The sequence below is a fragment of the Musa acuminata genome, chromosome BXJ2-1 (genome assembly GCF_036884655.1).
Source record: "Musa acuminata AAA Group cultivar baxijiao chromosome BXJ2-1, Cavendish_Baxijiao_AAA, whole genome shotgun sequence".
In the NCBI taxonomy this organism is placed as follows: Eukaryota; Viridiplantae; Streptophyta; class Magnoliopsida; order Zingiberales; family Musaceae; genus Musa; species Musa acuminata.
In genome coordinates, this window is record NC_088338.1 from 5,626,222 (window position 1) to 5,638,403 (window position 12,182).

A 12,182-nucleotide genomic window follows, 5' to 3' on the forward strand; every position below is an offset into this window, starting at 1 on the left:
GTTCAAATTTTACAACCTCAAAACTGGTTCAATAATAAAGCAATAACTGCCATTTCAGAACCATATAAGTTATAATCAATCAAACTCAATTAACAACTTTCAAAAGATTACCCTCCTTGGCAGCTGCAACTAAAAAAGAGAAGGAAAAGGAGAAAAGGGAGAATAAAAGGAAGAACTTAGAGCCTGGGAAGGAAGAATGAATAATTGAGGAAGGCAATATTCCTATTTTTTCAGCTTGGTTTCTGTTTTCCCCTTTTTCGGTCAGTATAACACAGCATACCTAGGGTACCTTCCATACTGATTCAATTAGCAAGAAAATGATTCTGCTGCTGAAACCCATCAGGTGATCATAAAAATCAAAGCAGACCCTGTAGTCAAAGAAGATCTCACTAGAACAGAAAGTAGGGCTTTTGTAATGTCCACTAGAAAATAAAGTAGATCTCACTAGAATAGACAGCAAAGTAATGCCTGAATTTCATGTAGAAACCTTGTATTACATGGCAGCCTGATTACTGTTGCAGAGGCATTATACCAAGTCAACAAATTTTAAATGATTTCATCAGATGGCTGGTTTTAATTGCAGAGATAATTCCAGCAAAAATATTTAAATGAAGAGGAGATGAAGAAAGGTAGACTGATAGATGATTAAAAAGTCAATAAGATGTGAAGAAAGAGAAAATAAAAGGAAACAAAAGCCCAACAGAAAGAGCAGGCCAGCAGGTGAGGACAACAAGTGCTTGATCTTTCAATTCAATTTCTAAGAAAACTGCTTACAAGGTATGTCAGAATTCTATCTATCACGTCAAAATTCTTGGACCTTGGGCTATCTTAAGCTCTTAACACTTCAATGGGAAAAAAGTATCAAACAAAATTTGATCTATTCTGAACCTGAGATAGATTCAAACCTAGGATAGTAACTGTCCTAAATTTAACAAATCCAGCTTCTCATTTCATTCTAAAAAAAGGAAGAAGATAGCACCAAAATTCCTAAAGGAAAGAATTGATATTTGACCATTGTTTTATCTGGACCGAAGGGGGTCGTTGGACTGGAAAACTGAGAATGGACCATTGACCAAGCCGAGAACAGATGATTAACCGCTCTGATTCACTTATTAAATCAGTTATGTTAAGAAATCGGAATGAACAGATTGACTTAATCAGTTTTTGGATGACCCATCTGAACCAACTGGGTTGAATAAACTCAATCCGTTTTTGTAGATATGGTCATAATTACATAAATACCCTTAACATAGATATTTTTTATTATTTGTTTAAGAGGATAGTTGTATCAATTTTGAAATTTGGGTTAATGTGAAAAAGAAAGTGGCCTTTCTCATGCAATCACTTCTCTCTTTTGATCGCCCTCTCTTCCTCTGACCACCTCTTCTCCCTCTAGTCACCAAACATGAGGAAAATGAACCAAACATTGTAACAAATAAAAAATGAATTTGAAAATTCATGACATGATACTAAATTGGCTCCTTGGTGTAGAACTAATAAATGACATTATAATAATTAAAAGATATTTAATATTTAATAAATTCATATGCATCTGCTATTTAAGTCATGACAACTATGTTCGATGCTACCTGTACGAAACAAACGGTATACAACTGTTAAAAAAAGTTTAAACAATTCTTCATCAATTAGGGATGGAGAATGCAAGCCCTCTTCTTAGTGCAGATGGAGAGCAGAATCGCTGCTATCGTCTAACACCACATATCTCCCCACCATTACCATTCAACATCGCCTATCTCGCCCACCAAAGTGTGCTACTGACTGCAGGCAGGGTCTGTCGTACCGAACCGTACCGCCCGGTATGGACGGTACATACCGGTCCGACAGATTGTCGGTACGCGGACCACCTGTTACCGGTCCGAGTGCACTGTAGCACTGTAGCAGTGCTACAGTACTCGGATACACCTGGGTGTACTGCTCGATATACCGTATCGTACCGGTACCGAGCCCAGGTCGAAATACCGGTACGGTACTGTATTACGAACCTTGACTGCAGGTATACTTCATCGCTTCCTCTTCTTCCTTCTTCCTTCTCTTCCTCCATTGCCTCTTCTTCCTTCTCCTCCTTCCTCCCCATTTGTTCCTCTTCTCCTTTTTCTTCCTCTTTTAAACACCGGTACATACGAATCTGGTAGGGACCAATACAGATCTAGTACATACTGGTCCGACCAGGGACCAGTATAGTCTTGAATTTGATTAATGTAATTACTTTCTAGAAATTGTCATGTGTTATTAATCTGGGTATGAGTTTATGTTTATAATGTTGGTTGATCTTATCATTTTTATCGTATTCTATATGACTAAAATTTTGTTTTCATTTGTTTAAGATTTTATTATTTTATTTTTATATTTTATAATTTTTTAATATATAATCTTAATTTATTTATATATTTTAAAATATTTTTAATTAAACATTGAATCAAACCAATTAACTAATCAACAGGGATTCAGTAACCCAAGGCTTGACCATATCCTTTTTGGTTTGGTTCTGGTAACTATGCTTTTAACTTGGACTCAGATGCATGCGAATAACATCATAAAGCTAAACATGACCAGCTTCAGGTACATTGACATTCTCCTCCTTGATCTCAAATATGGCTTCCTTTACCTCCAAGTTGAATCATTATAATCCTGTTAATACATTACCTTTCCACATATAATTGTGAAGTCTTCTCTTGTCAAACCAAAGCTCCAGGCTCCTAGCTGGAGCAGAGATGGACTAGGTCTTGGCCAATCTATTTGTCTTATTTTTAGATGGAACCCAAAAGTTTAGGTCTCAGAATATATTTTGACCACAAACCATAGGCCAACCTACAGGTTTCCCATATTTGTAATTTGATTAACAAATTTCACTGTAAATTGAAAAATTAAAGGGAACCATGATTCTCAGACTGACACAAAATACCAAACTAAAAAGCAAGACTAAGTTGTCCTAGTTTAATAAACTAAAAAGGGTCTCATTGTGATTATTCCACATTAGTAATTGTTTTTCCTAAGAGTAGGAGAAAAAAAGGAGACCACACTTTTATAGCATATAAAGTGTGGAAGCCTCTGAATCAGATATAATAGCAAAATGAAATAATAAACAAGGAAAGATTAAAAACGACAGTCTAATGGACAAGGCAATTATGGTAGGAAAGCCATATTGTAGAGACTGACGGTAAATAAATGATATGTTTGGTGTTATAATAATTTAAACCAAGGGACAGTTTTAGGTTTCTTTAAATACTCTCTCATTTAGGAGAGAGAAAATAAAAGAACAGATAAATATAAACTAACAACAAACTTGAATTTCTACAAAGACTTCTTAAATTAATTTAACTGTAAACTGTAGTAAAAATAAAATAGAAAATTATACAAGAAATTGCTGATAAAACAAATGAGCCTATAATTGGTCATGATGATTTACAGTTAGTAGTAGTGAAGATGAGTCACGAAATCAAGCAGTTGTAAAAGAATGAAAAGGGTAACAGTGTGGAAAAAAATGACCAGTAGTTAGTAGGATTAGAAAGGATTTGATTGCCAATAAGGGTACGAATTGTTCTTGTATATTGTGAAACCACATGAACTTTTATTTGAACATACGCCTGTCAATCAGTGATAATCACAAGCTTCGATAAGTGCAATTTATTTCATCTACCCACACAAGATTGGTTTGGAATACGTGAATATATCTTCTTACTCCAAAACATGCACAGACAAGCATGGCATAAAGGAAAATATGGATAGAGTTACTACTCCCTATGTGTTTTGTTAGCCACATTACTGTCCTACACATGTAAAACTTGTACATTATATGGGAGTTTATTGTAAAACCATAACACTACATTTTTATTAAGAATAGAGCAATACATGGTATCAGAGAATATGATATATATTTAAAAGTAAGCACCTGCTTAGAAGATGTTGCAAATGGAAAAAATAATTAAATGTTAAATCAGAGATCAATAATCATCCAGTGTGAGAATCATTATCAGAAAACATAAGGTACCTGGAAGGATGTTGCCAGGACCCATCGGCAGCTAAAACAAATGGAATGTCAGATAGTGCAGCTTTTATGGTAATGTCTTCTTCTACCAAAAGTTTCACATCAAGAAGAATTGAAGAAAGAATGCTTGGCTGAGAAAGGAAGTCAGGTATACGGTTGAGCACATGATCCTTGTAAAATTCAAACTTGGTAGGTTCCCTAATGCGTAGATAGCTTCTTAAAATGCTCCTCTCTTTCTCAGATTCAGTTCTGATGAAATTTGCATCCAAAAGGTCCTCATGTACACCTTCGGGTTTCAACCATTTGACAGGACTAACCAAACTGGTAAGTTCTCTACTCCTGTAGCACTCAAATACAGGGAGAAGCTTTATGGTGTCAATGTTCCTAGTACATAGGTGGTTGCCAGAAAACCACTTAGATTGGAAGATAAAACTTCGAAATTCATGCTTCTCTCCCACTGAAGCACTGTCAAACAAATCACTCAAATTCTGCTGCTGGCAAGAAATTGCCTGCAAAGCATTGAGAATACCATTTGCTGTTGCATCCTGAACATAGTTCTTTAACTGTGGATGATCTATTGGCAGATCGGATCTCAAAAAGGAACATCCTAGTTTCTGCAACAAGGAATACATGTTCTCACTCCACCCTTCATCTTTAATAACATTTGAATTCTCAATAAGTTGCAAGAGACATCCATTTCCAACTGGTAATATAGGCCACTTGGCAAATATCGAAAGATCTGAGCAGGATTCCCTCAAATAACTCCATAGCAACCCCATCCACTGTAGACTTGGCTGACCTTGAAAGCCTGGAGTCCAAGAAACCTGCTTGGAAAGTTGCCATTCAGTGGGCAGGATCCTAGGAAATAGTTCAACGAGGGAAAAGCATGTCAAGACATGGATGTTTGATTGCCCAGAATTTGCCATACTGTATAACGTTTTAAAAGCTTCATCTGGAATTGTGCAGTCCACAAGAAGATGTGGAATTGAATCTTTAAGAAGATCATATTCATGTTGGTAAGTGATAAATATCCTTTCACCCTCCCCATGCCTGTTAATTGTTGTGAATGATCCATTTGCTAAAGGAACCAAGGGCAATCCCTGCAACTTATTATAGAATGTAGATCCTGTCATGTCACTTAAGCAATATTCTAGAGTCATGATCACTGTCTCTTTGTTTTTAAAGCCACGCTTCCGTCGAATCAGTAAGGTTCTCAGTAAGTGAGGATTCAAAAAATGCAATGAGGGGCATACCTCCACAAAGTTCTCCACAATTGACTTGGAGAACGATATAATAGGCAAACCGGCTTCAGATAATGCTTCTGCAAGTTCGACTGCCTTTGGAAAATCAAAATCAGGAAAAATAGCTTGTTTTGCTGAGATCCATTGTCCTCCTCTAGCCTTTGTGTAGAGGACAGTTAGTCCAAGATCAGCAATAGATGCATATACTTTTCGTACCACTGAAGACCATGGTTCAACCCCTACAGCAGTGGGCCAATGTGTAAAGAAGAGATCACATGGACCAATCTCTTGTGCAAGGACATCAAGCAACCGACCGAGAGAAGGAGCAATAACATCTTCAAGGAGACATATATTCCACTCAGATCGTGCTTTTCCACCTCCAGCCATGTCATTGCCAAACCATATATCCCTTCGGTTTGAAGATAGTTCAAAATATGCATTCACATGCACTGGGAGACCAGTAGTAACAGGTAGAGGCAGAAAGCAGAATGCTCGGCCCTCAAACTTTTTCCTATCTTGTATTACTCCAGAAACAGGCTGATTTAGAACCTTATTTAGTTCCTTTACATCCTTTAAGTCAATGGAGCACATATAGGCAGCAACAGAAGCCCAGGGGATCAACTTATGAGATCTACTATCCAGAGATAAACATTTCTTCCTAGCACGTCCACCACCTATAGTCTCACTGATGAACCAAAAATGCAATACATGGCCCACAGAATTTTGTTCCACAACTGCAATTTTTTGACAGCACCATGGCAAATCTTTATCTTCTGTCTTACTTAGTTTTTTCAAGAATTGATCCATATCCATTCCACTTCTGAGATCTCCATGAATGAAATTTAGCATGGAATGAAGTTGATGTGGTTGTTTTACAAGCCCACTAACTTTGTGTCTAGTAACACTGTAGATTAATTGCATCTGTTGATCAGTTCCATCCTTTACGAATATGGTGATCTTTTCAATGTTGCGAAGAAAAACCAATGCTTGAGATACAGTTTCAGAAAAGGACAGGAACAGTTTCTCAACATCCTCAGGTGCATATTTTTCTTTCTTTATTTGGCTTCTAGAAGCAGCACTTTCACTTCTTAGAGGAAACCGAAAAAGTGTACCTGGAAATGGTTCCTGCAAATTACAACCGAAGTGCAAAAATGGACTGAATTGATCAGGAAACTGTTCTAATATCCTCCTTCCCATATATCTTATCCGGAGACCTGGGTGAGAAGGAGAAATTCCAGGCAGATAACTGGCATGAGGATCAAAAATTACAATATTCTCCCCAGAAACAAAACTAGGGATATCGGTAAAGTGATACACACAATTAAAGCCAAGGCCAAATCTTCCAATAGCAAATGGCTTTTCGAGTTTGCTATCTTGACCAATGCGTGAGATTGCATAAAGGTCTTTTGAGCTAAAAACAGAGTTGTTAAAACAGTAAAGTGCAGGACCCTGCCATTCAGCCATTTCAGGAGAAAGAATGGATGAAGTCCCATACTGAGTCTTATCCAAAAGAAAAAATACCTCAGAAGCATGTGCGTCTTCAGCATTTTGCACAAGTTCAAAAAGAATCCCTGGTCCATCCGCATACATTTCAACAATGTGTTTAAGCCTTGTTGTTAAGGCTTCATGCTGTCCAAAGGCCTCAGCAACCCCAGATAAACTTAAATTCATGGAATCAGAACTCTCAGCAAGCAACAATCTACGAAGAGAACGAACACCAAGCTTTTCTGCGAGGTCATTCGAGATGTTACCATGGACAAAGTTATATACTTCTCTTTTTGCATCAAAAGCTAAAGTAGATGTATCTCCAAATGAACTCTCACTGGAAACAAGCAACCATGGAGCATCATTAAAAACTAGATCAGTTGAAGGAAGTAGCCTACATGAAGCATCTGGCAAATAAACTTGAACCTTCAAATCCTGAGATTGAACTTCAACCAAATGTTGGACAAGCAACACCGCTGTTCTGAGTTCTTGTCCATCCAGTGGAGAGCACTTCTTTCTTGCAGCCATTCGGAAGAGAATATTAGCATAATCTACCGGCTTCAAAAGCTCCTTGACACCAAGATCCAAAAACAATTCTCTAAAAACTGCTAGATCAACAGGAATAACACGTATATAAGGAGCTAAATGAAGGTGGCCATCAAGAACTACTTCATCTGCAGTTGCAAAACCATCCCCTACCCAGATCCACCGACAACCCTCCAAAATAGCTTTAACAATATCAATCTCATCTGAACCAATTAAATTTGTCAACAAAGAATATATCTTTGGCATTGTTAGTGCCAATTCTTGTCGAAGCAGCTGATCTGTCACAATTTCATTATTTTTTCCAAGCTCGAGCAATTGAGCAGCAATTACGCTACCACTAGGTGGCGAAGACCAACCTAAGTTAGATGACAAGGCTGAAGACGAACATTCACCATCTAATATGCGTGTGCTAGCAGATGCCAGCCACATATCTCCCTGCAATCTGACTACCTTTGGGGGGGCAACCATAGATGTGACAGAAGGCCATGGTAGAGATGGATGGGGTGCCGTGATAAGGACAGGACACCAACATATCATTCTCATGTCATTCCAAAATTTTTCAAGATCATCTTCCAAAGTCACATCATGATGCCTGAGAGCCAAAGAAACTTTTGAGAACACCATATTTACCTTTCTAAAATTGTGATTTGGTACATTATACAACCATTTTGCTGCATGGACCTCGAGGTACGAAAGCAGCACTTTACCCCGCATGTGAGCCCTTGGTTGATCCTTGTGCATCAGGGATTCAATTTGATGAGCACTCTGTAAAATTGCATCAGTAGATACAGATGTTCTAAGCCCCAAAAGAAGCAACATGTCCAGAACACTTGATTCACTATATGGGCCACAAGGAAAGCAATCAGATTCTTCCAGAAGTGCAAACAGTTCCCCCACTCGAGGATCATAAAGGGATTGTGGACTCTTTAAGCTCCCATTGATGGTAACTACAAATTTAAGCTTCTTCAATGACTCCCTAAACAATGAATCTTCTAAGCACAACTGAGGCAGATCCTGCAGAACTGATAGCATGACCATATCACGAACATCTGGTTGTAATTCGTCGATTCTGTTAAAAACATTCTGTTTGTAGTATACTGTCTTCTTCATCTGCTCAATACCATAAAATCTCAATAAAATATCTTCATCATATTCAGAGATACAGAAAATGAACTCGCCATCCAATAAGCACTTAGGAATGCCCTTGGGTGGTAAGTACTTTTTCGAACTCTCTAAATCAGAAAATTGTATGGTGGTCTGATCTCTGGAATAAACTTGAAAAATAGGCAACTTTTTGCAATTCTTTATGTGTAGGTCAGACAGAGAACCTGCATAGTACCATTTAGGGTCAAGAAGAAACTGGCAGAGTTCATTTTTCTCATGAAAAGAAAAGCCTTCAAAAAGCATCTGCAATTGGTAATTGTTCGAAGAAAGTACTTCAAAAATTGAATTCAGAATACCAGCAGCACTACCATCATTAACGTAAAGAGATAATTCTTGATGCTCAATGCCATACTTGGTATCCAATAACTTACAACCAATCTTGGCAAGGAGCTCTTTCATTCTATCAGATAACAACTCTGCATTCACCAGCTTAGAGAATTTCAAAGCACGATAGAGGTATCCTGAAGTAGATGGCAATATGGGCCACTCACTTAATAAAGACAAGCTATAAGGTTGATCTCGCAGGTACTGCCAGAAAAGTACAAACCAATCATCTGTAGGAAATGTAGTACCCAACTCTGGATTCCAGGAAACTCTGTTTTTGTATTTCCAACCTGCAGGGAATAACCTTGGAAAGAACTCCAAGAGACTCTGGTCATCAAGAAACCTAATATTTGTCTTAGAACTATTAGCAATGTTGGAAAGTCTTCTATATAAGTCAGGAGCAATGCTTTTATCAATTATTTTATCTGGAGCTAAGGTCAGCACCTTGTACTCCAAATCGTTGCAAACAAAATATGAAGCCCCCTTGGAGGCCTCATGGATAACTCCAAATTCTCCATTTGCCAAGGGCAGCAATGCAAGACCATTTGCATATTTACCAACATCAGCATCATCTAAATCACTAATACAGTACTCTAATAAAATTAACCTATAAGTTCTGCTTAACATAGCCAATGTTACACATTTCTTAAGAAAATGCCTTACTGTCACAGGACTCACAATTCTGTCCTGAAAACTGTGGTAAAACTGAAACAATTTATGCACTAGTACATCAGGAAGATGGACAACAGGCATACCCAACAAGACAAGAGCCTCGCCAAGCTCTTTACTCTGAAAGAACTTTTCATCATGAGCAAATGCTTCACCCAATGATATCCACCTTCCTCCTTCAAATTCTGAATAAAACACTGGAGACGAACAAAGAATTTTGTAGATATGTTCAACTAAAATATTCCAAGGCTCCTCATATGAACCAGATGGCCACAAAGAAAAATATACTTTAGTTGGACCAACAAGCTTCCGCAAACAAAGCAGTAACTCATTAAAAACCGGGGCCACCACATCTTCTAATAAAAATCTGTTCCAATCAGAGCGAAGTTTTCCACCCTTATCCATGTCTGATCCATACCATATGCTGCGTCGATTTGAAGAAACTTCAAAGAAACCATTCACTTGCACAGACAATCCCGTAGACACTGGCAGTGGAAGAGAACAAAATGCTTGTCCTTGTCTAAGAAGACTATTCTGTAAATTACGATTCAGAACAAAGTAAGATATGTGATCTATTAACTCATATTGGGAATTCTTAACATATAAAGCAAGGTTTTAAATATAAAACAAAGTTTTAAATACCGGCCTGATATCAGTCTTGACAACCCGCCGGATTGACATGACACTGAGAAACTCAGCGGTACACTGACCTGTACCACACAGTATCACTCTAAAAATAGTTTAAAAGGTGGTATACCACACACCAATTATTAAACACCAGGTCAGAGAGGTATTCTGAACCATGGTATAAAGTAAACATTACCATAAATTCCAATGAACATGCTTGTATACTCAAGCAATGTAAGTACCAGCTAACAATGCAGATTATGCAGTAACTTATAGTTATGGTCATTCAACTCAACAACACGAGATCCTGACCAAAAATATAGTTTCACAGACAGATTCCACGGCAGAAAATTTCTTGCAGTAAGCAGGTAGGTACAGTCTTATGCTGTCGACTAATGATGTTAGGGACAGCTTTTATGCAGAGAAAACCATAAGTTTGAAGCCACTTAATCCAAGAAAAGCTTGCTTACTACCACTGAGAATATGAAACCGAAAACCCTCTCAGAACTAATGATATCTTATTTACTCAAGTATACATTTATGATGGTACAAATCTAGTGAACATAAGATCCCCAACTAATAAGGCCACATAGCATCAGAAAAAAATTCCTATAGTACTTTTGTGACAGAGAAGATATTTAGAAGAGCATACAACCTACCTCAGGCGAGTCATCAGATATACAAGCTGCAACAGACGCCCAAGGCAACAGGTGCAGATCATATTCTTTCGCAGCAGCAGTTGCAAAAGTTCCGATTCTGCTTGATGGTGATGCCATTGCCTGTACGATGAAAAAGGTAGCACTCTTCTTTTCTGAATATGTACCAGAAAATGACTCACTAAGAAAATCCAATGAAAATGAATCTATCTGCATATTAGAAGAATCAGCACATCTGGAAAATCTAACAAGCGCCTTGCGATGCCAAGATATAGTTTCATCTGGTGAACTGAGAGAGCAAGAGTGCAATTTTCGTGGTTCATCTAGACCGGCTTCCCATTCGTACATTTCAATTGCAATGATGTTTTTGAGAAAAAGAAGAGAGAAAACAGCTTCCTTGTAAAGTTGCAAAAACATGACAGAAATATCATCTTCCAAGTATGCTTGCCGAGAGAGCCTACTAGCAGCTACCTGGTCTGCATTCCTCAAAGGGAAGCGAAATAGAGTTCCAGGAAAAGGCTTTTTCATGTCACATCCAAATGCACAATAGGGCAAAAACTGATCTTTATACAGTGATATGGCTGAAGTACTAACATAATCAAGACGCTTTCCAGGATTTGCTGCTGAAACATTCGGAAGATATTCACCTTGTGGATCAAATAAGACAACATATTTGTCACTCACGAAAGATGGCAAGTCAGTCAGATGGTACACCGAGTTAAAACCCACCCTAAATTAAACAACACGAAAAGATTCAGAACATGGTAGCTAGAGCCCCAAATCAGCGAGGACAGGGATTTACTTATAAATGCATCAACTATAAGTACTTTCCTTCATATGTAATGTAATAAAGACTCCATTTAAAATTAGCAATGACTACAAGGAAATTAGGTAGCATTGCCTGATCAGATGATATTAAAAGCATAAGAAATATGGATTTTGCTAATAAAATCAAGAGGAAAGGAACCGAAAAAGCTACAGATGTAGGAAATTGCTAATGTTTGCTCCACCTATAAGAGAGAATTCGCAGCAACCTCTAATTGCCAATGTTTTGCATATTATCAGGCTACCACTTCAGCAATGAAATTGATGGATTAGATACACCTTCATAATCATTTTAGAAGGTTAGAAGATCTCCTCCATTCTAGTTTATTCAAGTGGTGCTTGTCTCCAATAATCGTAGTCCAGGCAATATCCAAACACATTACCCACAACTTTCCAAAGTTAAAACTTATAAAACTATTAACTACCACCGCAGTGCACTTCTGGTTTCGTATGCCTCTACCAGATATCTATTGAACGTCAAGCTGCATTTTTTTTTTTTTTTTTATCATTTGGTTGCAAATCCTCATCAAATTATGATTTTAAAGACGTGTATAATCAAAATTCAAGAAAGATGATAACATCCTGTAAAAGATGTGATTCATCAGTGAGGTCCAAAAGAAACTTCCAAGGAACTCACAA

The 12,182-nt window shown here is 37.7% G+C and overlaps 1 protein-coding gene across 2 annotated transcripts in view; it reads right to left on the minus strand.

Annotated features, from left to right (window-relative positions):
- Positions 1-12,182, minus strand: part of LOC135584138 (uncharacterized) — a 30,070-nt gene that overhangs the window by 17,243 nt on the left and 645 nt on the right. Inside the window, exons 1-3 of one of the 2 annotated variants that reach the window (XM_065092661.1) lie at positions 11,313-11,436; positions 10,722-11,194; positions 4,010-9,969 (exon numbers count right to left, since the gene is read on the minus strand). In XM_065092661.1, the coding sequence (XP_064948733.1) occupies positions 4,010-9,969; positions 10,722-11,135 (6,374 nt within the window). In that variant the 5' untranslated portion in view covers positions 11,136-11,194; positions 11,313-11,436. Of the gene's footprint in view, positions 1-4,009; positions 9,970-10,721; positions 11,449-12,182 lie in introns of those variants that run through there. The other variant, XM_065092660.1, reaches the window with a different exon arrangement.